Here is a 25,515-nt window from a genome sequence, read left to right on the forward strand (position 1 = left end):
AACGCTTCTTCGGAGATGACCGAAATGGAAGGGGCTGTTGTCTTGTAACTTCGGAGCTGTCCGGAATAGTACGGAAAACATCGAGACAACTCGGTGGATGATCGAGTTTTCGCAATTCACACAGTCGCAAAACCACCAGATTCACAAGCTACATCGCCAAGTTCCCCTGGTAACAGTGTACGGCAGATGGAAGATGGCGGAAGGTGAAAAAACAGTGAACGCACTGGAGCTCAGTTTGGTAAGAAATTAAGGATATGCGTAGTTTTAATTTTATGTAAAATTGCAGACAAATGTGTATTTTAGTTTTGCTTTCGATTAAATCAATATATGTGCATATCACTTATCGGCACTAACTCACCACCTTCCAAGAAACATAGCTTGTTGGCTACATGCTAACTTGCTTGTTGCATGTTCTCAGTTTGGTTAGCTAGCTGACGTCTAAGCAATCTTCTCTGATTAACGTTGGTTAACTTAAACAACTAGCTATAATTGGACAACCAACTTCGCATTATATAATACAACGTTAAATTTAATTGAGCATGGTAGCTGTGACTTACCTAACGTTACAATCAACGTACACACTATTGCAACTGTCTCGATGCCTAGCTTTCCAACCAACTAGTGTAGTCTAGCGTTAACGTTACTGCTGGCTTGGTCACATCACGAAGCTATCAAGCTGATCGCGTAAATACGCTTTAGCCAGTTACCTTTTTGAACAGCTAGCTTGTAACATTAACAGAACAAACCAGTTGCAATGTTATTTTTTACGTAACAGAAAAACTACATTGTCAACAACATTGGTTACCCTGTATATGTTATGAAGCTAACCGCTAGTTACTACTAGGAGGATTTGCGAGAATTCCTAGTTACTCGATCACACTTACGATCTTGCAGCCTTAAAAACTTGCTTGTTTTAAGTCTAGTAACGCTATCTAGGTATGCAGCTAACCAACCTTTATGACGAGCTGTAACGTTTTTTTCTGCTGACTACGTGGATGTCATGGGCTAGGTGGCCAAACTCTAGCAAGCTAAACACAGAGACGAGTTAAATGAATGTTTATACGAATTAACGGAGTGTTACTATTAGGTGGCTTGCTAGCCAGTTTTACTTTCATTAGTAGTTAGCTAGCTAACCATGGCCTAATATTTGGTATGTTTCTGAAGCCTTTGTAACGATAGCTTGCGTCTATAGCTGCAATACAGAAAGAAAAACTCAAATTTTGACTCAGGTCATTCTGGTGCCTTATCCATGACCTTCCTGTTATCTGTCAGCTACAGGATGACAGCGTGTTGCTAACGTCGGTAGCCGGATTTCTAGCGATGCTTTCTAGCTAGCATACGTGTACGACATCATTAGTGTCTATTTCTCATAAGGTTGAGCCTGAAGTAGCGGTCATTGTATCCCGGTTATGTAATTTGTGTATTACTTAGGCATTTTACTTTTTTGTGCATTAAAATTCATTTATTTTGAAATTGGATTTCTAATTCATTTCATTCAATAGTGTGTGAATCTGATAAATATTTTGGAAATCTAAAAAAGGAGTGCTATTGTGATCCACCTAAGGGAAGTGCACGAATGGTGTTTTGATTTCCCATGTGATCAAACTGCTTGTCAAAAAGTTAGGTGAAATATTGGACGTGTGCAAGGTTGAACAAAAAAATCTCATTCTTTCCCCCTTTGCAGAAATGGCGGGAGTCAGCGGACTGTGGCCCAGATGTGCTGCAGTACCTGGTGGAGCAGGTGCCACAAATTTACTGCCTGGGGGCAGAGCCCCAGCCCCAGGAGGAGGAGCTGGCAGTTAGCCGGTTGTTGCAGCCACTCGAGTGGTTCCTCTTTGGGGAGGACCCACGTGCTGCCCTGGAGAAGTTACAGCAGAGCAGTGGCTCATCACAACTTTGTGGTCGTGTCTTCAAGGAAGGGGAGACCACATATTCATGCAGGTATGACACTCCCACCTTCCCACCATGGACTGAATCACAATGAACACAATGCATTCTCTTTACCTTACTGTTTAGTGTAAATGGTTTGGCCACTATGCAAGTTGCTGGGCGAACTAAAATATAAAGCATTGGGTATCTTGTTACTATTGTACACAGTCTGTCGAAGTCTGACATGGAGCCTCAGTAAACAATTTGTATGTATTGGTATATACCATCATCCCTGAGCAGAGATGCCTTATCCTTCTTTTCATAGAGTTTGCTATTGCATTACAGATATTAAATGGTTTGAATCATACACAAGGCTTATTTGAATTAAAAGTGGTGAATTAATTGTGTGTGAAATGCATATCTGATAGGTGTCCTTGGAAGGAAGATCATACTAAATGGGAAAACCTAGGACTGGGGACTCATCAAATTTTAGGAATTGCAGTTTTTTATTTGTAACAAAAATGAACATGTACAGGGAAGCTGATTCTGTATTTCGGAAAGCCTTGATGTGAAGATTCATTTTCAACTTCTATTTTGTATTGACATAAGGAATTCCTTATGTATGAGCTGTCAGATTGATGTACTTAATGATCTTTGTCTTTTCATAGTCAAGAGATGACAACATTCAGTGAGCATTCAAAGGCTTTGGGGCCTTTGCGATAGTGATGTCATAATTTTACTGTACTTGACAGACTGCAATAACTTTTTATTGTGGTTGCTTGCTAAAAACAGTGGTGCTTTTGCCCATATTTATGGAATGTATTTCACTATCCCCATAGCAGTCCAAAGGGAGACATTCATAATTTATATGCTGAAACTGCTCAAAGTCTCAAGTTTACTGTCATGGTTTATTGAACAGATTGTCAATTGACTTCTGGGTGTGCCTGAGTATGTTTGATTAAGGTGCGTTTACCCAATATTTAGGTCTGACCTCACTTTGTCTTTGATATCAGGGACTGCGCGATAGATCCCACATGTGTGCTGTGTATGGACTGCTTCCAAAACAGTGTCCACAAGGGCCATCGCTACAAGGTAGGGCTTCCTTCTATCTGAACTTTTCCTCCTGGTTTTTTGTGCACAAGAAGCTTGTTTTTATCAGCTAAATTTAATTGGTATTGTTATTCCTATGCCTGTACCATCCTTGCAACAACAGACACACTGCTGCACATTTTAAGTGACACATATCAGACCTGGGCACTTTATTTTTCTGTAATAATAGATCCAATGATGTCATGTGATAGAGATGGGAAATCAATGAGATATAATATCGACATGGAATAAACCTGGGTTCATGCACGGAACAGCCATCAGTCACGACCATGGAGTCCTAGTCGGATCTCTGTGCAATTCCCCTTGCTTTCCCAAAGTGACATCTGTTCTCTCCCCTGCCCCCCCTCAGATGCACGCCTCTTCTGGCGGGGGCTTCTGTGACTGTGGAGACCTGGAGGCCTGGAAGACGGGCCCCTGCTGCACCAGACACGACCCAGGGGCCGTAGTAGCCATGGAGACGGTAGGCGTCATAGCCTGTGGATTGGGTGGGTGGGTGGAGCATTTGCGGTGATTAGCTTTCCCATTTTTGTGTTGACAAACCCCCAGAAGCACTGAGGCTCTTGGATAAATATTGGCCAATGACCTCTGTGCCCTTGGCTCTGATGTCAGGAACGTGTAATTCCCTGGGAAAATGTCTTGCAGGAAGCCTACGTCAGCAATCGAGGGAGGGAGGGAGGGAGGGAGAGAGAGGACATAAGTAAAGGATAGAGATTCAGCTGTAGGTTTCAGCAACAGTATTTACTTGGAATTGTAACACCTATAAATCTGTTTTGCCCTTGTTAGCCTTTAGCATATTACCCGCTTTGTTGTTGCATGGTTTTATCTTTAGAGGTCCAAGCAGCGAAGCTGGTGGAACCCTATTGTATCTGTTAGGATTATTATTATTATTATTATTTTTCTCCGCTAAAAGTGTCTGAGGTTCAGCAACCATAAGTCCTATAGCAACCAAATTTGGTAGGTGGGTTCCTATGGCCCCCCACTACTCAGGCACTAAAAATCACCTATGTCGGCCAGATGGTGGCGCTATAACAAAGGGTCATGCGTAAAAGGCCATAGCTCCCACACCATAAGTCAGATCAACACACAACTTCATCGACCTATGCATCTGAACATGCTCTACAACTTTGCTATTGGGACCACCCATGTCCGCCATATTGTTTGCCCACCATTTTCACTTTTTAGTTGAGGCGTGGAAGCTTTCTCCACTAAAAGTGTCTGAGGCTCAGCAACCATAAGTTGTAGACCAACAGAATTTGGTAGGTGGGTTCCTATGGCCCCCCACTACTCAGGCACTACAAATCACCTATGTCGGCCAGATGGTGGCGCTATAACAAAGGGTCATGTTTAAAAGGTCATAACTCCCACACCATAAGTCAGATAAACACAACACTTCATCGACCGATGCATCTGAACATGCTCTACAACTTTCCTATTGGGACCACCTATGTCCGCCATATTGTTTGCCCGCCATTTGGACTTTTTTATTAGTTGGGGTGCAGAAGAGCTGTAGCTCCAAATTTAAAGTGTTACGACATCTAGTAAACTCCTTTATGGCTAACGGCTAGGAGACATCCATGGTGATGCAACTAAGTAATCCGACACCGTCGGGTCTAGTTTTTATCAGTGAGGGGAGGGTCTGAACTTCATAATGGACAATATTATCTATCTGGGCATTCATAAAAATATTCTTTCACCACTCAAAAAATTGTATTCCGTCATAGCAACAAGATAAACCCGACAATAGCCCTAAGATATGCCAATACAGCAGTGAAAACGCTGCTCACTGAGTAACAAAATAAACGAGACCACGTTTTAAAAAAATGATACCATGTCATTCTACAGTCAATATCTGGGACTAAGTATTGAATAAATATACAACCTTACCGTTGGTTTTACGCATAGAGGTGTCCCTTTTGAGACTGAGTGGTCATATATTATCTTGGACAATCCGTTTGTGAAATATACGCGCATCTGTGATGCCTGGGTACCTTCAAAAATAGCTGTACGTAATACCACACCTGTTGTTTACGGCGTTGTCGCCCTTTTTAGTACAGCCTGGCTTGATTGACAATTCATTTATTCAGTAGGTGAGAGTATAAGCTTTCTGACGATGTACATGTCTGATTTTGCTTTTGGAATAGCGTTTTATCAGTCAGCGTAACTGAAAATTTTCTTATCGCATTCATTTGCGCATTCACTGTGGGGTAACATTAAAAGACGCTGCACCTAACGAAAGGTTGTCAACGATTTTCATAATTTCTTGGAGAGTACTATTATTATTTAGGCCGGGGCATAACTAGGCCATATCTTTGCTGATAGACCTATCTGACATCGTTTTCTGGAGCAAAACAGAAGCGGATAGGATTTTGTCATTGATTTACTGTCTCTGTCTCTATACTACCGAACACAGATAAAATGTCATGTTGCTATGTAAGTATTACTGCTCAAAATATTTTGGTTATATACGTTATTTTTGAAATTGAGTGTCTTTAAATAGGTTAGTGGTATTATATAATGTGGATATTTCACACTGTAATGTAAGCGTTAGCATAATCATTTTTGCGATGCATGCAACAGTGATGACGAGAGTTTTGGAACATTGCTAAAACGTGGTGGACGGTTGAAAATTCTTTTCATATCGTCCGATCCCCATCCGTCATTTTGCTGAGAAATAGCTAAACCATTTTTATTGATAGTATTTGAGTTTCTCTGCAAACACGCAAAAACACGCTGGTATAATAAAACAATGACGTTAAATATAGCCTATATATATAGTCCGCTTCGTTCCGTTGCTACCATAATATAACAAACTTTCTTGTGTCTACAGCTGCAGTTTCTCGCTGCAATTACTAATATTGAATATAAACAAAAGATGCAATTTATGCTGTAGTCTGCCAATGTTGAAATAAATAAGGTAGGCTACTCTGCGCGCAGCTCACAGGTAGCACGGATGGTGAGTTGATATTTCGTTTTTTGTTTTGTTTTTTTCAATGTGGTATTTATTATTTGAAATATGTATTATTATTCTATCTGTCTCTGAGGCGCTCTGAAGTGTGCATTCTCTGCTAAACTGAGCAATAGATTGGAATATGTGTCTGTGTTGCACGGTATTCCGAAACTTCAGCACTTTTTCGGTACTTAAAAAAAAAAAAAAAAAAAAGAAACGGTTCGGTATTAGAATTTTCCGACATTCAGTAGTTTTGTGTCAAATGTAAAAGCCAGGGAAATGTCTCTCCCACATTACTGATTGAGAGGATGAAAAGTGTATTTGTCAGAATCTTCGCTAGATGGCAGTAGCAACTAAGCTTGCCAAGTGAGGTGAAGTTGCGCTTGTGCACTCACTCGTTGATACAGCGTAAGCTTCGACTCGATTCACTTCAGTAGCAATAGGTATTCTAATTTGGAAATTATTATTAATAAATTTATTATAGGAAGAAACCAGAGAAACCGGAGTTTTGAAAAATCTCCACCTTGGAAGGCGTTTTCAAAAAGCTTCGTTTTCAGTGACCTAAAACGCCGTTTTCGTGTGGACGAGAGGCCAAAACGGAGGGAAAAAACTAAGTTTTCAGAAAAATCCGTATACGTGTGGACAGGGCCTAAGTGTTACGACGTAGTAAAGGCCTTTACGGGAAGCGGCCAGGACACATCCATGGCGATGCAACTAAGTCATCCGACAGCGTCTCTTAGTACAAAATTGGCCGTAAGTCAACAATATTTTGTACAATCATCATGATATTCAGTAGATATGTTGGGTGAAGGTATATGATCATGAGGACATAACCATTTAAAAATCGCTCCATAGGGGGCGCAATAGTGCCAATGCTTGGACCCCTCCCAACGCCGCTTGCGGCTTTAATTTGTTTTGTTTTTTTTTGATAATTTTTTTGCTCAGAATATTGTTCTTGAAGGTGTCAACACTAATACTATTGCTCATTGAAAACAAGCAACGGACTAATATAAAAAAAGAGTAGCATTGTAATTGTGATGTTCTTTTGCTGAGGTGTTAGTCCTTTTGCCCAGTCAGTTGTCTCACTTGGTTTCCTGATAAGATCTGCAAACACACTGCCCTCCAGCTCTTTCCGTAAACAGCAGGTGCTTCTATTGAATTAAAGGCCGCTGCTCTGTTCTGTGCGTGTTTTATGTCTGGAAATAAACAATAGCCGTAACAAGCTGTGACACATTCTGATTAAACGGGCTCTTTGGTTTAATTACGAAGACCTTCATGGAATATCACTGTTTAATGTTGTGTGATAGATTCCATCCCACCTCTTGACATGGTGGTGTGATGTAGTGGGTGGTGTTGATGAACATACTTGAAAACAATTTTGCCAATGGGGTTGGCCTGAGCCCCACGCCAAGGTTAGATAACTTTATGGAATACAATTTTACTTAATGCGTTAAACCCATTACGTAATTAAATGGGATTTGTACCCCGAGAAGGTTCACAACTGCTGCATACGAGGAAGTAAACATTTCAGCTCTGTTTTTGCTGTAGCTCTCTAACCATGTTCTCAGGGAGGCCTGCTTGCGGGCTAATGGGACATTTTTTCCAGGAATTTAGAGGAAGTGAGGGTTATTAAAAGGTTATTTTAACATTCTTCAGATTAGGATCTTCAGTTTCTGCCAGTTAAAATTATGTACTGGTATTATCTATTGGAATTGCAGCGTCTGTTCTTCCTTGGTGTTCAAGAACTTAATGAATTAGTTAATTACTGAGTTGGGAAAACGCAGAACCCGTCTACCGTTCCAGGGGTGTATTTATTTTGTGCGAAGGCCTAGTGCAAGTCAGATAGTCGTTGAGATGCCTTAGAGGCCTTTGCTAGGCCTCGTTTCGGACCGATGATGCAAGCCGTTGTTGCTGCAGGACGGGGACTGCGTCTTGGAGGCGGGCCTACGGGATCGCGCTCAGAAGCTTTTCCAGGTACTGCTGCGCTACACCGCTGACCTGCTGGTGTGGGAGGAGAACTTCGAACTGCCGCCCGAGTTGCAGCCCAGGTACACACGCTTCCCTTCCCGCACACCTTAAGTCTGCACGATTGGTTCTGAAATCCCTGTTTAACCAGCTGAACCACGCCAGTCAGGTCGTAATGGATTACCAGGTTACCATGGTTGCAGTTGTGTGGTTTATTTTATTTTACCCCCCCCCCCCCCCAAAACACATTGTAAAAGAAAGTGAAAGCATTTGTGAAGGAGAAGCCATCCTTCCTTACTGGCCTATTGCCCTTAGTGTTTCTATTAGTGGCAGCCCTGTATTGGCAACCCGGCAAGAAACCTGTTATCGCAATTCAACCACTTCACAATACAGTCAATACTAGAAGTGAACAGCATTGACTTGGCTGCCAGTGGCATGTTTACGGTCAACTAAATCAGGACTGAAATGTAAATCTCGCTCCGTTACCGGTGACGATTGATTCCGCGATGTCCGTACAGCGTGAAGGAAGACGCATATTACTGCGTGCTGTACAACGATGAGCACCACTCGTACGACCACGTCATCTACACCCTCCAGCGCTCTGTGCAGTGCGATCGGCAGGCGGCGCAGACGCACACCACCCTCATCGACAAGGAGGTACGCCTGCGTGCTCGCCTCTGTGTCACCAAGACTTTAATAATCTGTAACAACGGTCTGGTTCCATAATGTCTCAGGATATTAACATGATATACTGTGGTCAGTTAACATTGATTGAACTAGTTTTGCCTGTAGAATCCTTATTTGGAAAGGTCATTTTGTTGAGTGCTAATCTCTCCTAACTTAAGTGAAAACAAAAGGCACATTTGAATTGCAATGTATAGGCAACCTTTTGTTAGTCCTAGCCTGGGATGAACATCTTCATAGCTAAAATAATTTGAACATACCTTTTAACTTATATATAGCACCTGCAAGTCCAGCTAAGTTTGAATGTATTTCAGTTCTTTAAAACAGTTTGTTTTAAGCTTTGTGGGACGACCTGTCTGCTTTGTCTCTGTTTCAGGGGCGCAGAGCAGTCAAGAGAGGGAGCCATCAGTCCTGTCTGCATGCAAAGTCTCTCATCCAGGTGAGAGTGGGGAGTCGTGTGGTTTTAGAACTGTCTGTTTGTGGTACCTTGAAATTCCATGGCTTTCAATGTCAAAACCTAGTTAACATGTTCTGTATTATATAATAACTAATGCTTTGTGACCAGTAATTTTAGGTGTTTTTTTTCTGTTGAATGGGCAGAGTGCTGTTTTTTTATGTGAATATGTTTCTTTGTTAAAGGGGAATTTCACTTGGGCTTTTGTGTGCAGCCCAGAAGTGTTATAAGTGGGGTGCACACAAAAGCCCGGGTAGGTTGTTAAAATGTCCCCAGAAGTGTCATAAAGTGATATTCCCTTTAACACTGCAAATAACACCACGCGGCCCAATGCGTTAGCAGCTCTGAATGTTTGTGTTTGCGTGCGCTTTGCAGTCCAATTCGGAGCACATCTCCCTGCAGCCGCTGCGCGTGGAGATCCTGCACTCGGCGGTCATGGCCCACCAGAGCTTCGCCATGCGGCTGGGGGCCTGGTTCCAGCAGGTCATCGGCTACTCAGGTTCGCACCGCCGCTCAACCCTAAACGCGCCCGTTTTTACGGGGAGCCTTCGGGCCTTCGGGAACGGGCTGTGGTCTGGTGTTTGTGTGTGTGATGCAGCAGTCTGGGCGGCAGTGTAGTATAATGGTTAAGGAGCTGGTCTTGTAACCTAAAGGTCACAGGTTTGATTCCCAAGTAGGACACTGTTCTTGTACCCTTCAGCAGGGTACTTAACCTGCAATGCTTCAGTATATTTCCAGCTGTATAAATGGATGCAAATTAAGTGCTATGTAAAAAGTTGTGTAAGTGGCTCTGGATAAGAGCGTCTGCTAAATGCCTGTAATGTAATGTAATGTCTATTAATGTTCTCTGTCCGCAGTGGGGTTCAGGCAGGTGTTCTGCCAAGTTGCGCTGGAGCCTGGCCCGACCTCAGACCAGACCAGCCTTATCAGCCGACTGATGCTGCACGACGCAAGGCTCTACAAAGGTCAGAGGTCACGCCACCGGAGGCAGAGGTCTGCAGTTATACCCCCCCCCCCGTGTTAACATCCTATAGCCTTTTGGTCCAACATCACCTGTGTTTCTCTCTCAGGAGCTCGGAAGATCGTCCACGAGTTGATAGTCTGCAGCTTGTTGATGGAAACCGAATACAAAAGACTGTTTGCCATCGAGTTTACCAAGGTGAGTGTTGCAAAGATGACAAACAGGATATTGCTGTGAAAGCGTTGTTCCCTACTATCCTCGTCAGTGAGATCACGAGGTTAGCTTGTTATCGTATTGAGTGGCAGAAAGACAGTAGTGAACGCGTGCTGCTTCTCTGTCCACGTTCAGCATTACAAGCAGCTGCAGAATGACTTCATCAACGACGACCACGAGAGGAGCATCTCCGTCACGGCCCTGTCGGTGCAGATCTTCACCGTGCCCACCCTGGTGAGCGCCCCGGACGCCGAGTCCGTCCCGTCCTGTCCCGTCCGAGCCGGAGGCGGTTCAGAACGTGCCTCCCCATGCTTAACCTCACCCCCCTGTCCCCCCCGTGCTCAGGCCAGGCAGCTAATCGAGGAAGGGAACGTTATCAAGGTGATCGTCGACACGGTGATGGAGATGCTCTCCGAGCACCTGGAGTCCAACAACCGCTTCCACTTCCAGGGATACAACTCGGACAAGTTCTTCAGGATCCAGGTTATCTTCCACGACCTCAGGTGAGGGACGGTCGTGGTTGGCCGAGGTGGACCTAGCTCTTTGCATCATACCCCATGCCCTTTCACGCTGAATGTGTGAATGTCGCCCATCCTCACAGGTATATTCTGATCAGCAAGCCCACGGCGTGGACCGACGAGCTCCGGACCCAGTTCCTGGAGGGGTTTCGCACCTTCCTGGGCATGCTGGCCTGCATGCAGGTACTTTGTCTTCATAGTCACAGCCTACGTACCACACACTTGTCATAAGCAATATCTCTGGGTTTATGACTGTTACTGCGGTAGTGTAAGCACTGTGTACGTGTGAAATAAGCGAATGGCATAAATCGAACCTCTGCGTTTGCTGTCTCTCTCAGGGGATGGAGGAGGTGAAGCGTCAGTTTGGCCAGCACATCGAGGTGGAGCCGGAATGGGAGGCGGGGTTCTCCATCCAGATCCAGCTGCGGCACATCCTCTCCATGTTCCAGGACTGGTGCGCGGCTGACGTGAGTCCAGGGGGTCGACTCGGTGTCTGTGACCCCTTCCCGGGGTCACCTCTGCTGTGTTTGTCAGTGAGAGTGTGCCCATGTTTTAATGGGAGCTCTCTTGCTGGAGGAGGTGCTGTTGCTGTGCCCATGTTTTAATGGGAGCTCTCTTGCTGGAGGAGGTGCTGTTGCTGTGCCTGTGTTTTAATAGGAGCTCTCTTGCAGGAGGAGGTGCTGTTGCTGTGCCTGTGTTTTAATGGGAGCTCTCTTGCAGGAGGAGGTGCTGTTGCTGTGCCTGTGTTTTAATAGGAGCTCTCTTGCAGGAGGCGGTGCTGTTGCTGTGCCTGTGTTTTAATAGGAGCTCTCTTGCAGGAGGAGGTGCTGTTGCTGTGCCTGTGTTTTAATAGGAGCTCTCTTGCAGGAGGAGGTGCTGTTGCTGGCTTTCAGGGAGTGCCACAGCGCACTGGTGCGCTGCAATAACCAGCCCTTCCTCAGCGACCCCGTCGACTCCTACATGTGCAAGCACATCCTGCACTACCGGCCCTACAAAGTGTCCCAGGATCTGGTCAGCATCCACCTGCCCATCTCCAGGCTGCTCGCGGGTGAGGGCCCTTCTGACCGTCCCCCCGACCTCTGCCATTAAGGCCGCAAATAAGGCCTTTTTACGGACCCGTTTTTGTGCATCAGTCTGTCTGGCCATCTTTGCTCATTAAATAAATTTCTTATTACCCCCTCTTTGTGGTTCCCAGGTCTTTACGTCCACTTGTGCAGAACCGGGGCTGTTAAACGCCTCCACGAATACGTAGATCCGGTGGGTACCTGTCGCCAGCCAAATCAGCCTGTGTGTGGTACCTGCGCAATTGACCTATGTTTGGTGCTAACACAGTCAACCTCTGTGTTGTGCCAGTCAGTCAGCCTGTGTTTGGCGGCTCAGTGTTCCCGTGTTTTCTTGAGTACTCTGTGCCTGGCGACTGTTTCTCCAGCGCTAACGCTCATGGACGTGGTCCTGTGTGCATTTCAGCAGTCCTGTGACTTTGTGCATTTCGCCGAGCACCCGCTGCGCTGCATCGTGCTGGCCGCTCAGGTCTCCGCCGAAATGTGGCGTCGCAACGGGCTGTCGCTCGTCAGCCAGGTAGGGGGAGAGGTGGTCAGAGGATAACAACCGCTCATTAATGGGCGGCCTTTTTCAGTATGTGCAAAGTGGGATTTGCTTATGTGATTTGCCTATGCACTGCTCAGCAGCAGTTCAGTAATGAATTCCCTTTTGTTCCAGGTGTACTATTACCAGGATGTGAAATGTAGGGATGAGATGTTTGATAAGGACATAATCATGCTTCAGGTATGCAAAAACCATGACCCAGTAACCCATGTGGCTGATGTTGTTATAATTGAAAAACTACCACTCCAAAATGCCTAAGAACTACTGTGCTTGCAGATCGCAGCTTCTAAAATGGACCCCGACCTCTTTCTGATACTTATCTTGCAAAGATTTGAGCTGTTTGATGTTTTCAACGGGAAGTCCTCAAGTAGAGATCAGGTAAGAAGCACTACACTGGCCTAACTCCTAAAATGTAGCTTCGGAGGAATGTATATTTTTGGCGAGATGGTTGAGGATCGTTCTTTTCCCATGGAACAGGAGATCTTGAAGCAGTGGAACAGGCTGATAGAAGAGATGCTTCACCTTCTGATCATGATCATAGGCAAGTGTGCTGCTTGCTGCATGCTGCTCTTAGTCATAAAGCCTGGCTATGAATTGTGTCAGTGCCCATTAACCTTTTTATGATCACAAATATGTGATTAGAATGTTCTTAACTGAATATTCCAATGCTGATTTAACAGTCACTACTGGTAATTGAAAGTTCTAGAACACGGACGTAGAATTTTGAAACAACGTTCAAAAAACAAAAAACCTACTCTTCAAAGTGTTAATGACCTAGCTAACATGCCTGTGCTGTATTTGCTGTGCTGTATCTTTCTCACCCCCTCCTGGATGTTGTGGTACCATGGTGACAGAATGTATTGACTCTTGGGCTCCTGGTTTGCAGGTGAGAGGTATGTCCCGGGCATCAGTCAGGTGACCAAGGAGGACGTGACCATGAGGGAGGTGATCCACCTGCTGTGCATCGAGCCCATGGCCCACAGCAGCCTGGTCAAGGGCCTGCCGGAGAATGTGAGATTTGCACTGATTCTAAACTCGTAACAATAACCAAAACCCCTACCATGGTAATGGATCAACCCTGTTCGGATACCCTGCAAGTCTTGCTAATGCTGCATCTGTTGTGTTAATCAGGCTGCTACCTCTGTCTTAACAGGAGAGCCATGAAACCGGTCTTGAAAGTGTTATTCCTAAAGTTTCTACGTTTAAGTAAGTTGAGGGCTTCTAATTTCCTTTTGGCTTTATTTTATCTATCTTTTTTTATGAAGTGTGTGTGTGTGTATGTGTGTGCGTGTGTGTGTGCAAGATGTATGAGTTATGAGACGCATGTGCTCTGGTGCATTACCTCAGGAAGCCTGGGGTCTCTGGCCATGGTCTGTACGAGGTGAAGAAAGAATGTCTTCAGGAATTCAACCCCTTCTTTTACCACTATTCTAAATCCCAGCACAGCAAGGTACCCCTCTCTCCTTCTACAAGTCTCGAGAGAACTGTTACTCACACTTACCAGGACTTTGTTTTCGGTTCCTGAGCGTAATGTGGTTGGTCTCTTGTATTTCAGGCTGAAGATGCCCAGAAGAAGAGGAGGAATCAGGAAGGCAGTGATAAAGGTGAGTCCTTTCTTCTCGGTTATGACTCAGTTCGGCTCTGAATCCTGCATTGTGAACAAAAACCAAGCCGTCTGCCCTTGGCTTGCCCGCTCCCTTCAGGCGATGCCAGCTCATGCTGCACCTCCCTCTCTGCTGTCTGAGGAGGCCCGACTCTGTCTGAAGACTCCTTTTCTCTCTCCCTTCTCCCAGCTCTGCCGCCCCCGGTCCCGCCCGCGTTCTCCCCCGCCTTCTCCAGCATCGTGCGCCTGCTCGACTGCGACGTTTTCATCGAGATTCTGCAACGGGTTCTCCAGAGAGCGGTGGAGGACCGGGTCACACAGTGGACTGAGGCCATGATCCAGAGGGTGCGCTCTCCCTCTCTCTCTCATCTTCTCCCCTCATACTCTCCCTCTCTTTTGTTACTGTGCCTGTGTTCTCTCTCTTGCCTGCCCAGTTTGCTGTCTCTTCTCTCGCCTGTTTTTCTCATTCCTGATTCATCACTCCAAGCCCAGGGTGCAGCTCTTCCACAGATTAAAAAGGAGGGGGCTTGCGTTTCCTTGGATGTACTTTTTCTTGGCCAGAAACAGCAGGGCGCACTTCTGGTTCTAAATTCTGCAGAAGCTGACGTTTGCCCTGTGGTATGTGGAAGCTGTCCAGACATACGCAGCCTTCTTACAGACACGTAGTCACCGAACGGGGAAGAAAACAAAACATCAAAAGCCCAATGCCCGCCATTTCTAGCTGAAGGCAGAAAACCAGGAAGGGAGTTCTTAGAAATGAGATAAAGTACCCAATGGCTGTACATCTCTCGACTATGAACAGCATTATGCTCACCGTGTGTGTTTGTGTCTGTGTGTGCCTGTCTGTGTCTGTGTGTGTGTGTGTGTGCGTGTGTGTCTGTGTCTGTGTGTGTGTGTCTCTGTGTGCCTGTCTGTCTGTGTGGGTGCATGCCTGTTTGTCTTGTGTGTACTTGTTGTCCGTGCGTGCGGACCCCCAGGCCCTGCATCTCATTGGCCAAGCCCTGCTGGAGGAAAAGGCCCAGCTGGAAGCCGGCCGGGAGGAGGAGGTGGCCTTTGACTTCAGCCTCAAGGCCAAGAGTGAGTCTCTCTGCCCTTGAGCAGTGTGGGGGTGCACATCTGCATGTCTGTGAGGCACTGCTAAATGAGAGCCATGCAGTACTGGGTTATTTTTATTTCTGTTTATCAATCCTGCCAGCTCTATTCCATATAATATCAGTTTGATTTGTGTTCTGTCCTGTACAACACTTACCAGTCTGCGTGAAGACCACACTGGTTTGTATTTAACCCTTGGGAAAGCCATTGGCTTGGTAAAGAGCGTAGTACTCTTGAACGTCCTGCACACCTTGCTGAGGAATTTGCCTGCTGTGTGCGATAGCTAGGCCTGTTTGGAGTTACGCCTACGTTCAGCTGGAGGGAGCAACAGCTGACAGTTTGGCGATGTTTCCTCGTTTATAAACATGCCACGCCAGCAGGGTGTGTCCCAGCTCTGGGTTTTGGTAGGCTGTGGTTTTGGTAGTGTTTTTCCTGTCTCACCTGCTTGTGCTTGGGGTTTTCCAAGGGATCAGCTTAGAGCACGGAAAGTCCCTTTTCCAAGTCCTGTCCAAGCTGATGTCACTCGCTGCTCTGGAGGGCCAGAAGGACATGATCAAGTGGACCCTGCAGGTGGGAGCCTTTAGTAACGCTCAGGAGAGAGTTTTGGCTGAAACTGAAGCAGTCGCCCACCCTGATATGTTGGCTCTGGTAGAATGGTGACCGTGTCCTTTTTCCGCTCGTTCCCCCTTCTTAGGTTTTTGAGACTGTAAAATGTCTTCGGGAGAAGTCCAACCCCCACACCTCCATGAGTTTGGACCATGCCAAGCCAGAGGAGGTAACTGTGAGAAAGCAAATGTGTTAACAGCAACTTGTACTCATCAGATTCCCCGGCATTAGCTTGGCTGTTCTTGTGATTCAGATGTTTGTGTCTCATTGGGCAGAAAATGAACAGTGAAAAACAAGCCTTCTATTCCCATACATGAACGCCTTGGGAGAAGTATGTCACTGTTGGGGGCAGTCAATCGTCCTGGAAGTAAAGAGCCTTCTTCCTGTTGTGCAGAGTGTTCACGACAAGGAAAAGGCTGAGCGGAAGAGGAAAGCGGAGGCGGCCAAGCTCCACCGGCAGAAGATCATGGCCCAGATGTCGGCCATGCAGAAGAACTTCATCGAGACGCACAAGATGCTCTATGACAACATGCCGGAGACCGGGGGCCAGGGTGAGCCCTCTGCCTCCGCTGAGAGGTGAGGGGGCAAATGGGAACCGATCATGTCCACTCTGCGGTGGGTTGACCAGAAGGAACCGTCCATTAAAATGTGAGGAGGCATCATTCACATCCACTGACAAGTGAACAGGCCAGAGGCTATTTACTCCCACTCCGTGTGTGGTTCTTCTGGAATAATTGATTTTCTGTGGAGCGTGGGGGACTAAAAGGTATTCTCGTTCACTGTGATGGAGAGGTGGGCTTGGAAGTGCAGAAGGGGATATTTCTTGGTTAGTGGTGCAGTAGAAATGTTGGAATAGTGGTGTTTTACTGCAGTGCATCGGGGTCACTGAAAGCGTGCTTCAATGAGTGTCTGTTTGTAAGTGGTACCTGTGTTTTGCCAGCTTTGCCATGGAGCTGGGCGAGTCGCGGGTGGCAGTGGGGCCCCAGCGGGGCGTGACGGTGCCCAAGAGGGAGGGGCTGACCTGCATCCTGTGCCAGGAGGAGCAGGAGGTGCAGGGCAACGCCCCGGCCATGGTCCTGACCGCGTGCGTTCAGAGGTCCGCGGTGCTGACACAGTCCAGAGGCAAGACCCTGCCTAACACAGGTCAGTCGCTCACTGGGTCAGAGGTCGGAGGTCATGCTACGCGGACACTAACGAGCAAATAGAGCCTGAACTACGGCACTCTAATCTGGGGCTACTGTATCGGTGCGCTATGGAGAATATCGAACGTTGGCCTGAAACGCTTCTTTCATTTCATTCTGCATGGCAGAAACCTTCGACCCCCTCTTCATGCACCCAGACTTGGCCGTGGGGACCCACACAGGCAGCTGTGGCCACGTCATGCACGCCACCTGCTGGCAAAAGTGAGTCGTTGCCACTGTCTCTTAGCAGCAATTGACAGTCTGCTAGTGCAGCACCATTAAGAGGAGCTATGTTTGAAGTGGTAGATCTAAGTAATTATGATAATTGCGGTCTAGATCACTAATTATCATTTCCCAGAAAGAGGAGTTGCATTATCATTAATGTTCAGTGTTGCGAACACGAATGAACACCGGGACATCCAAAGGATTTTTGTTCTTAGTCACTGTGGATCTCACATTTTCACTGGAATTCCTTTAGGATGTCCTATGGTTTTGAACGGTCCCTGCCTCATAGATGTTGTGTCTGCTGTGTGTCTGTGTGTCTGTGTGTCTCTGTGTCTCTGTGTCTGTGCGTTTGTGTGTGCATGCATGCGCGCGCGTGCGTTTGCCTGCGGGCTCAGGTACTTCGAAGCGGTGCAGAACACCACGCGGAATCGGCTCCACGCAGAGCTGATCGTGGATCTGGAGAACGGCGAGTACATGTGCCCCCTCTGCAAGTCCCTCTGCAACACCGTGGTCCCCCTCATCCCCCTGGAGCCCCTCGCCCTCAATTAGTAGGTCACTTCCTCTTCCTGTGGGGTTACCCACTGCTGCGTAGCAAGTTTCAGGGAATTGCTTTTATTTAATGCTAATGCATGAACAGTGACATAGATAGACAGGGAGTTGGATTGAGGCAGTTTGCTCACTTTATGCACTTCTAAATGAGCCAAGCAGGTTAAGTGCTAGGCTAAATTCAGAGCTGACTTCTACTCCCTCCAGTCTCTGTGGTGCTGCATTGTGGTGTTGCATTAGCCTGTGTGTGTCCCCCACAGTGAGAGCGCAGAGCTGGTGGGCCAGCTCCTCACCCTCCCGCGCTGGATCCAGATCATCCTGGCCCGGGTCACTGGGCTGCAGCCCGTCTCCCAGGGAAACGGTAAGGCCCGCGGCGAACAGTCTTCTCACTGTGCAGCACTGACATGTATCACCACTATACTGTAGTGCCGATTAGTATTGTTGACCAGTAAATCAGTTTAAGGGTGATATGCATCAGTCCAGCAGTAAAGCCCTTTCATTTCCTACCTCTGCGTTATGAGCCCCAAATTGAGACATGCTCGATTCATTTTGTGACAGAGAGCAGTAGAGAGGCAGACGGCCAGCTCTACGGGGAAGGTCAGGCGGACTTCAGATCCATCCTGAGCTTCGGCGTCCAGGCCCCGTGAGTGCGGGGGTCCCCTTGGGCGGGGTTTTGATTGGCTCCTCCCCAGGCGGGCGAGAGGGGTTCGGACACAAGGCTCACCTTTCTTCCCTCTTCCCCCAGCACCAAGTACTCGGACAGCATCACGGAGATGCTGGTGGTGTGCGCCACGACCGTGCACCGCGTGGGCCTGAAGGTGGCGCCCAACGAGCTGGACCCCCGCGTGCCAATCATGGCCTGGAACACCTGTGCCTTCACCATTCAGGCCATTGGTGAGGACCCACGCTGCCTTGCTTTACTGTTGAGTTCAACAACTGGTACCAGTCCTCATAAAGGATCATAAATTTGGGAACTGGACAGTCGTGACGTCACCTTACTGGCAGAAAACTGAGCATGGCCAATCATTGAGCATGTGGATCACCAATGGAATGACACAGAGAGTGACTGGTGGATACTTTCTGAGTGTACTTCTTGGATCCTGTGTATCGGAATTACCAGGAAGTAGCGTTGAAAGTATGCCAGCAATCACCATCAGTGTTATTCTATTGGTTATTACCAACATACTGCGTGATTGGTGGGCAGCTCTTCTCTGTTTTCTGTGAGTATGTTGATATCACAGCTGTCTTGTCCCTGTTGTATCATGCCTGCCAATGGCTGCTTTATTTACCCTGGCTAAATGCAGAGATGGTGTCTGTGGGGTGGCACAGACAGGTTGTACTATTATTGATGATTTTATTCACCCTGCAGAGAACATGCTGCAGGAAGAGGACAAGGCTCTGTTTGGATCCTTACAAGACAGACAGGTCAGATTTGTGATATTTTAAGAAAATGAAATATTTACGGAAACCAGAATATTCTCCTTTGTCGAATCCCCGGCCCGGCCGTCTCTGTTTCGCCGACGCGGACGAAGTGAACGCGTCTCCGTCTCCGTTTCCTTTTTCAGCACGCGGGTCTGAAGGCGGTGGTCCAGTTCTCCGCGGCGCAGAGGCTGAAGTGCCCTCCGGCGGTCATCCAGAAGCACTTCATTGGCATGCTGGCAGGTACGCGCACGTCCCCCGGGAAACGAAACCGCCCGCGCGGCAGCTCTGCCCGAGTCCGCCAGCGACCGCGAGCGCCGAACGCTTTGACCCGTACGGCGACTTGCGAGGATGTGATTCCCACTCTTCCTCAGAGCGGGGTGGGTTTGTGTCGCTGCGCAGTGCTGTTTGTACGCTGAACTGTTTCTTTCTCCAGCTCTGCTGCCCGTCAAGGGTGTGGAAGGAACTCCCTCTATCCTGGAAGTGGACTGCTTCCACCTCCTGGTAGGTCAGCTCCTCGTTTGTAGTTTTAAGACAGGCGATTACGCCTCTGCTTCTAGTTTCCCATCTCCCTGTGGGATAATGAATGTCAGAGAGTTTTATGACTTAGCTCAGGGTACTCATAGCACAGAGCATGTCCTCTTTAATCCATTGCAGAGTATGTTTTTTTGGAATACCCCCCCCCCCCCCCCAAAGTTGTAAGTCAACTCTGTTGCTTTCAATTGCCAGTAATGATTGTTACATCAGCATTAGAATGTTCCGTTGAGAACATTCTAATCAGGTATTTGTGATCTTACACCTTAAAGGGTTAAAGTGTACTGTACACTCACTGTTCTCTCCGTGGCTTCTGGCAGGTGGGGTTGGTGCTGGCCATCCCAGCGCTCTACCAGGAGGAGACTGTGGACCTGCAGCCCTCTGCCATCAGCTCCGCCTACAACCACCTTCACCTCCTCCAGCTGGTCACCATGGTGCACGTGCTGCAGATCCTGCTCTCCTGTCAGGGTAAGTCCCTCAGTCCGCACCATAGGGACTAAGCTTTGAGGAATTCAAATTCAGTATTCCCAATGCTGTGCCTGGAGAACTGCAGTCCTGTAGGTTTTCATTTCAACCCTTATTTGGCACACCTTATCCTGCTAATTAGCAGCTCGATAAGATTTGTAGCCGTTGAAGGAGATGTGCTTTGTTAGGGTTGGAGGGAAAACCTGCAGGATGGTATATCTCCCGAAACAGGGTTGGGGAGGTTCTGCAGTAGACTAAATAAAACATAACATATTCTGTAGTCAAAGCAGAATGCAGAATGACGCTTGACAAACTGCTTAGGTAACAATTTAGGCTGGCTGTTATCGACTTACTTACTAATTTTCACCACGGTTGTGATTTTCCCTCTTCTTGGGTCATCAGACACGACAGGGGTGATGGGAGGAGAAGAGGGAGAGCAGGAGAAATCGGCCGCTGAGCTGTACAGGACCGTGTCACAGCACACTGAAGGGTAATTAGACCATTCTGCCATTAGGTGCCTTCCAGTGCCAAACAGCCTCGCCTTGTTTTCTCTATTTCTCAATCAATGTGTGTTGTCATTGTGTGTGGAGTGGTGTGTGCACAGTAAACAAAATAGCATTCAGAAACTAGAAACTAGAAATCTGTTAGAAACTAGAAATCTGTCCTACATATCAAGTGGACACAGTTGTGCCACTCTGAATAGTGCTGTTGCATATGATTCCATGCCGTTTTTTTCAAAAATGTGAATTTAACATGCGCTGAGACTGAGGTATAAGAGAATACTAGAAAATGAGCCTGTCATTTAAAGGGATTTTGCTGATGCTTTTGTAAGTGGCTTAGCTTTTATTGTTAGCTGGTGCTTGTCTGTTGTATCGTATTAGGCCTATTATGTTACTGATTGAAGGATTTAGCTGTAATTTCATTGTCAAATAATAAGTTGAATTTATTTTTTAATGAATATTTCCAAACTGTAATATCAATTTTGGGGTTTAAATATATTCAAGCCTCTATGATATTTTCCAGTGTATTAGTCCAGCATAAGATAATTCTCTTATTATTAGCTGCATGGAAAACTGTGGACTTGGTGCCTGTTTGATCAGGTCTGCTGGCATCTGATGGCAGTCATGGGGTCGGTTGCTTTGTGTTAGGTTCAGTTTGGATGTGGACTTATTCAGGACATTGGAGTGTAGAGCATTCTACTGTCCACCAGGAGGCAGCACTGGGCTTCATTGGGACGTGCTCTGAGCAATGTTTTCTCCGAACAGGCTGAAGGCAGATGTGCCCGGCTGGCTTATTGTAGACAAAGTGAGAAGAGGAGCGACCTCCTTCCTGCGCTGCGCCGCTCTCTTCTTCAACTGCCTTACAGGAGTGCTCCCTCCAGAGGACCTCTCCAGTACTGCAGGTGACTGCCGCTGGGAAATCAAACTGCAGTACTGTTCTGTGCTGTCGGTGGGAAGTAATCTGATGATGTCATACTTAGACGTATACCACAGTTAAGTGGACTTGGCAGTTATCGATTGCTGCCATTACTTCCCTGCCATTAACCATGCCTCTCAGTGCTGTAGAATCACTGTAATCAAGGTAGACTCATTTTGAATGATGGGCTACAGTAAAGTGTCTTGTCGTTCAAGTATGTTTAGTGTGTTTGCATACATTAATTAATTGAAGTGAGGGATGTGATTCTGTGCACCCGTGGCAGTGTCCCCTGATGTCCAGATGGAGGCGCTCTGCAGTTATCTGGCATTACCCTCCAACTTGTTCCAGCTCTTCCAAGAACACAAGGAGACAGTCTCCCCCTTAATGCAGAGGTAGCTCACTCAGTCCTGTTCTCAAGTCAATACAGTATTTTAAACATTTAACAATTAATATTTACCAGTCTAAGTTCAGCACTGAAATTAACTGCATGTGTGTCTGTCTGTTTGTGTTTACGTGCGTGCCTGTCCATGCATGCATGTTCTTGTGTGCGTGTGTGCACGTGCGTGTATGTGTGTGTGCGCGTGTGTGCGCGCGCGCGCCTGTGTGTGCGTGTATGTGTGCGCGCGCACGTGTGTGTGTATGTGTGTGTGTGTGTGTGTGCACGCCTGTGTGTGCGTGTGTGTGTATGCGTGTGTGTGTGCGTGCCTGTGTGCGTGCGTGTGTGTGTGTGTGTGTGTGTGTGTGTGTGCGCGCGCCTGTGTGTGCGTGTGTGTATGTGTGTGTGTGTGTGCGTGTGTGTGTGTGCGCGCCTGTGTGCGTGTGTGTGTGTGTGTGCGCGTGTGTGTGTGCGCGCCTGTGTGTGTGTGTGTGTGTGTGTGTGTGCGCGTGCCTGTGTGTGCGTGTGTGTGTATGTGTGTGTGTGCCTGTGTGTGTGTGTGTGTGTGTGTGTGTGTGTGTGTGTGTGTGTGTGTGTGTGTGTTTTTTCAGGTGGTGTGGGAACCCAGCAATTTCCAAAGCTCTGAAAGGAGAGATTCCATTGATTGCGTAAGCCCCGGTTCAGTCCTCCAGTTGATGCCTCCTGCTGCCAAATGCGTAGATTGCAGCAAATGACCCAGCGCTTCTGTTTCCCAGGTATCCACGGAAACAAAACCGGTTAATAGATCTTCCAGAAGACTACAGCGCTCTGCTGAACCAGGCCTGTCATTTTCAGTAAGTGCAGGCCCTGCCCCCACCAACACAACCTATTCCCAACACCATCTACTCCTGTGTTTTGTGTTAACGGAGGAAAAAAGAGCCAAAATGCCAGAGGAAATACACTGACTATTCACTGTATATTCACAGACATTCCAAGGTCTTTTTTTAATGTTATTTTTTTAAACATTACTTGGTTGAGGACCAAGACTTGAACCACAACAAAATAATATCTCCTGTTTCTTTGAGCCAATCGTCGAAAATCGTTGCCAGAACATTATTTATTGCTTAGTTCTAGCTGCCTCTGTTACTGTCATAATAAATTTATGAATGACTTGCATTTATTGTGATTTGGCATCACAGTAAAAAAATATGGCAAAATAATAATAATTTTTTTCATTCACAATGAATTAATATAAAACGCAGATTTTGAAATGTCTTGCGTTCCAAAGACTCCATGGGCTAGCATGACCACTGCTTCGCCGAAACACATCTATTCTTCCTCATCAGCAAAGGTTGCAAAACTACATGGCAGTGTGGCACCGCATGGAATTGTGGGTACATTGTGAACCGCATCACGTGTCCAGAGCTCTGGCCCTCTCTTGACGCTCGCGTCAGGCTGCAGTCCGGGTGTCAGGCTGTGGTTCTGCCCTCCTGCGCAGGTGCCCCAAGTCGTCGGACGAGGACCGGAAGCACCCGACGCTGTGCCTGTTCTGCGGCGCCATGCTGTGCTCTCAGAGCCCGTGCTGCCAGGAGCAGATGGACGGGGAGGACGTGGGCGCCTGCACCGCCCACGCTGCCACCTGCGGGGCCGGAGTGGGCATGTTCCTCAGGTACGGGGGCCGAGGCGGCCGCCTCCGTATTCGCGTAATGGAAGGACGCCTCTGTGATGTCATCGCTGCGTCGCAGTCACGGCTGTGCTCTGTTCTCCCCTCCTCGCAGGATTCGGGAGTGTGAGGTGGTTCTGATGGCCAGTAAGACCAGAGGGAGCACGTACCCCGCCCCCTACCTCGACGACTACGGGGAGACGGACCCCCAGCTCGGGTAAGTCTCGTTCGGGTCTCTCGTTCGGCGCCGCCGAGCCGCGCGGACGGCGGGTTGCGATTGGCCGCTCTGACGGAAAGGGGCGGTTGTGCGTTGCAGGCGCGGGAACCCTCTGCACCTGTCCCCGGAGCGCTACCGCAAGCTGCACCAGCTGTGGCAGCAGCACTGCGTGCTGGAGGAGATCGCCCGCAGCCTGGAGGTGGTCAGCGTCATGTTCGCCCTCGAGTGGCAGATGCTCTGACGACCGCGCCAACGGGAAGCCAGAGGCAGAGTCGAGTCGGCGCCACGGAGAAGACCCCCCACCAGCCGCTCCCGACGCGAACCCCCCCCCCCCCTCCCCTCGGCGTTCAGACCTCCCGGAGAGCTGGGGATCGGGCCGGGGCGAGGGGAGAACGGAGAGGAAAGATGGGCCTCCTTTCCACCCGTCGGGCCTGGGGTCGATCACCGGCCCCGGCGGGACTTTAGAACGGTTTGTTTGGAAGAGCGGCCACAACCGCGCGTGAAGCTCCTTCAGAAACCTCATTCAGACTCCACCCTGCCATTGGCCCACGCCATGCGAGTCCCCTCCAGGGGGTGCTGTGAATTATCTGAGGATTTGACATGGTTTAAAAAGACCTGAAGATGGTGTACTGTACATTTAATGAATCAAGAAATTGAGAAGAGAAATCGTCTCTTCAGGATAAGGCAGTAGTTTTTCTTTTCTTTTCTTTTTGTAATGCTTCTTGTCTTTATTGGAAGACCATATTCTTCCCACTATGTCCAGTCCTCAGAAACTGATGGTTCTCATTATCTATATGGAATTTGAAAATATATATATATAAGTTTTCTGTTTATATGCAAAAAAAAATATATGATATAGAAATGACAAATTTAGAAGGTTATGAACACTTCCATTCGGAAACACGCGTCAGGCTTAGCATTCCCCTGTATTTGCTTTGATATATACAGTAACTCAGCTCTGTGTTTAAGGACACCAGAGCTCTTGGTCTCTGAATGGCTGCCGGTACCCTACCTTTGCTGTCATTATTTAACTCGTGTACATAAGGGGATTGTAGTTTTTGGGGCCATCCTTTCTTTGCTGTAACTGACCCGCATTGCGATATGCGACGGCTCTTGCTGGTTTTCTGGTCATGCATGTGCAATGAACGCAACACTTTCACTGAGTTTCATTTGTTGAGAACGTCATTACGTGGCCCTGAGCACTTTGTGTTCGGTGTGGGTGCCAGCCACCTGTTTTGGAATCCTATTTTCAACGATTAGTCAGTTTTTCATTGACATTTCATACCATTTTAAAGAAAAAGCTTAAATATATATATTTATAGAAAATATATAATTCATTATAGAGATAAAATTATCACCAGCTTTACAGTGCCAGCAGTTCTAAAAATCCCTACAGGTATGGTTACTGACACACACGCACACACACACAAACAGACACACGTACATGCTACAATTTGCAGTGCCAATTACAGTTCGAATTTAAACGATTAGTCAGTTTTTCATTGACATTTCCTACCATTTTTGTTTAAGAAAAAGCATAAATATATATAGTTATTAAAAATATGTAATTCATTATAGAGATAAAGCGATCACCAGATTTACAGCGCCAGGAGTTCTAAAAATCCCTACAGGTATGGTTACTGACACACACGCGTGCACACACACACACACACACGCACGTACATGCTGAAACGCGGAAGCACCGAGTGGAACGCACATGTACTATATTACCATGCTTAGGAATGTAATGTGCATTTTATGGGCCATTTGTCTTCGGTTTTATTTCCGAATTTCCTTTATTTACTCTCTGAAGTTTGCCGTATGTGCTGTTGCAGCAGACTGAACTGAATAAAACACGTAATCTGGA

General features: G+C 47.2%; 1 protein-coding gene across 2 annotated transcripts; it reads left to right on the forward strand.

Annotated features, from left to right (window-relative positions):
* ubr1 (ubiquitin protein ligase E3 component n-recognin 1) lies at positions 1 to 25,515 on the forward strand. Of its 2 annotated transcripts, none has more exons than XM_035425322.1 (47): positions 1 to 238; positions 1,685 to 1,941; positions 2,883 to 2,961; positions 3,329 to 3,439; positions 7,844 to 7,974; positions 8,410 to 8,548; positions 8,952 to 9,014; positions 9,405 to 9,528; positions 9,887 to 9,994; positions 10,100 to 10,188; positions 10,339 to 10,437; positions 10,549 to 10,706; positions 10,805 to 10,904; positions 11,060 to 11,188; positions 11,589 to 11,769; positions 11,917 to 11,978; positions 12,189 to 12,299; positions 12,441 to 12,506; positions 12,603 to 12,704; positions 12,804 to 12,867; positions 13,213 to 13,337; positions 13,480 to 13,532; positions 13,674 to 13,776; positions 13,882 to 13,930; positions 14,120 to 14,274; positions 14,907 to 15,006; positions 15,488 to 15,591; positions 15,716 to 15,796; positions 16,022 to 16,203; positions 16,568 to 16,770; positions 16,937 to 17,030; positions 17,429 to 17,581; positions 17,840 to 17,940; positions 18,138 to 18,222; positions 18,325 to 18,473; positions 18,949 to 19,004; positions 19,145 to 19,241; positions 19,435 to 19,502; positions 19,853 to 20,000; positions 20,400 to 20,487; positions 21,263 to 21,399; positions 21,697 to 21,805; positions 22,401 to 22,457; positions 22,545 to 22,622; positions 23,267 to 23,437; positions 23,547 to 23,648; positions 23,748 to 25,515. In XM_035425322.1, exons 1-47 carry the CDS (start codon positions 98 to 100, stop codon positions 23,887 to 23,889), a joined length of 5,304 nt encoding a protein of 1,767 aa, XP_035281213.1. In that variant the 5' UTR covers positions 1 to 97; the 3' UTR covers positions 23,890 to 25,515. The 2 variants fall into 2 exon arrangements, with proteins under 2 accessions (XP_035281213.1, XP_035281219.1); XM_035425328.1 differs by having other exon boundaries at positions 12,192 to 12,299.

Source organism: Anguilla anguilla, chromosome 1, assembly GCF_013347855.1.
Source record: "Anguilla anguilla isolate fAngAng1 chromosome 1, fAngAng1.pri, whole genome shotgun sequence".
In the NCBI taxonomy this organism is placed as follows: domain Eukaryota; kingdom Metazoa; phylum Chordata; class Actinopteri; order Anguilliformes; family Anguillidae; genus Anguilla; species Anguilla anguilla.

Bases quoted from the DNA above. Each gene is read 5' to 3' on its own strand.
- ubr1 (XM_035425322.1), top strand. From the start codon at position 98: ATGATCGAGTTTTCGCAATTCACACAGTCGCAAAACCACCAGATTCAC. The intron at 7,975-8,409 runs GTACACACGCTT...ATGTCCGTACAG, and splicing joins CCGCCCGAGTTGCAGCCCAG to CGTGAAGGAAGACGCATATT. The intron at 13,338-13,479 runs GTGAGATTTGCA...CTGTCTTAACAG, and splicing joins TCAAGGGCCTGCCGGAGAAT to GAGAGCCATGAAACCGGTCT.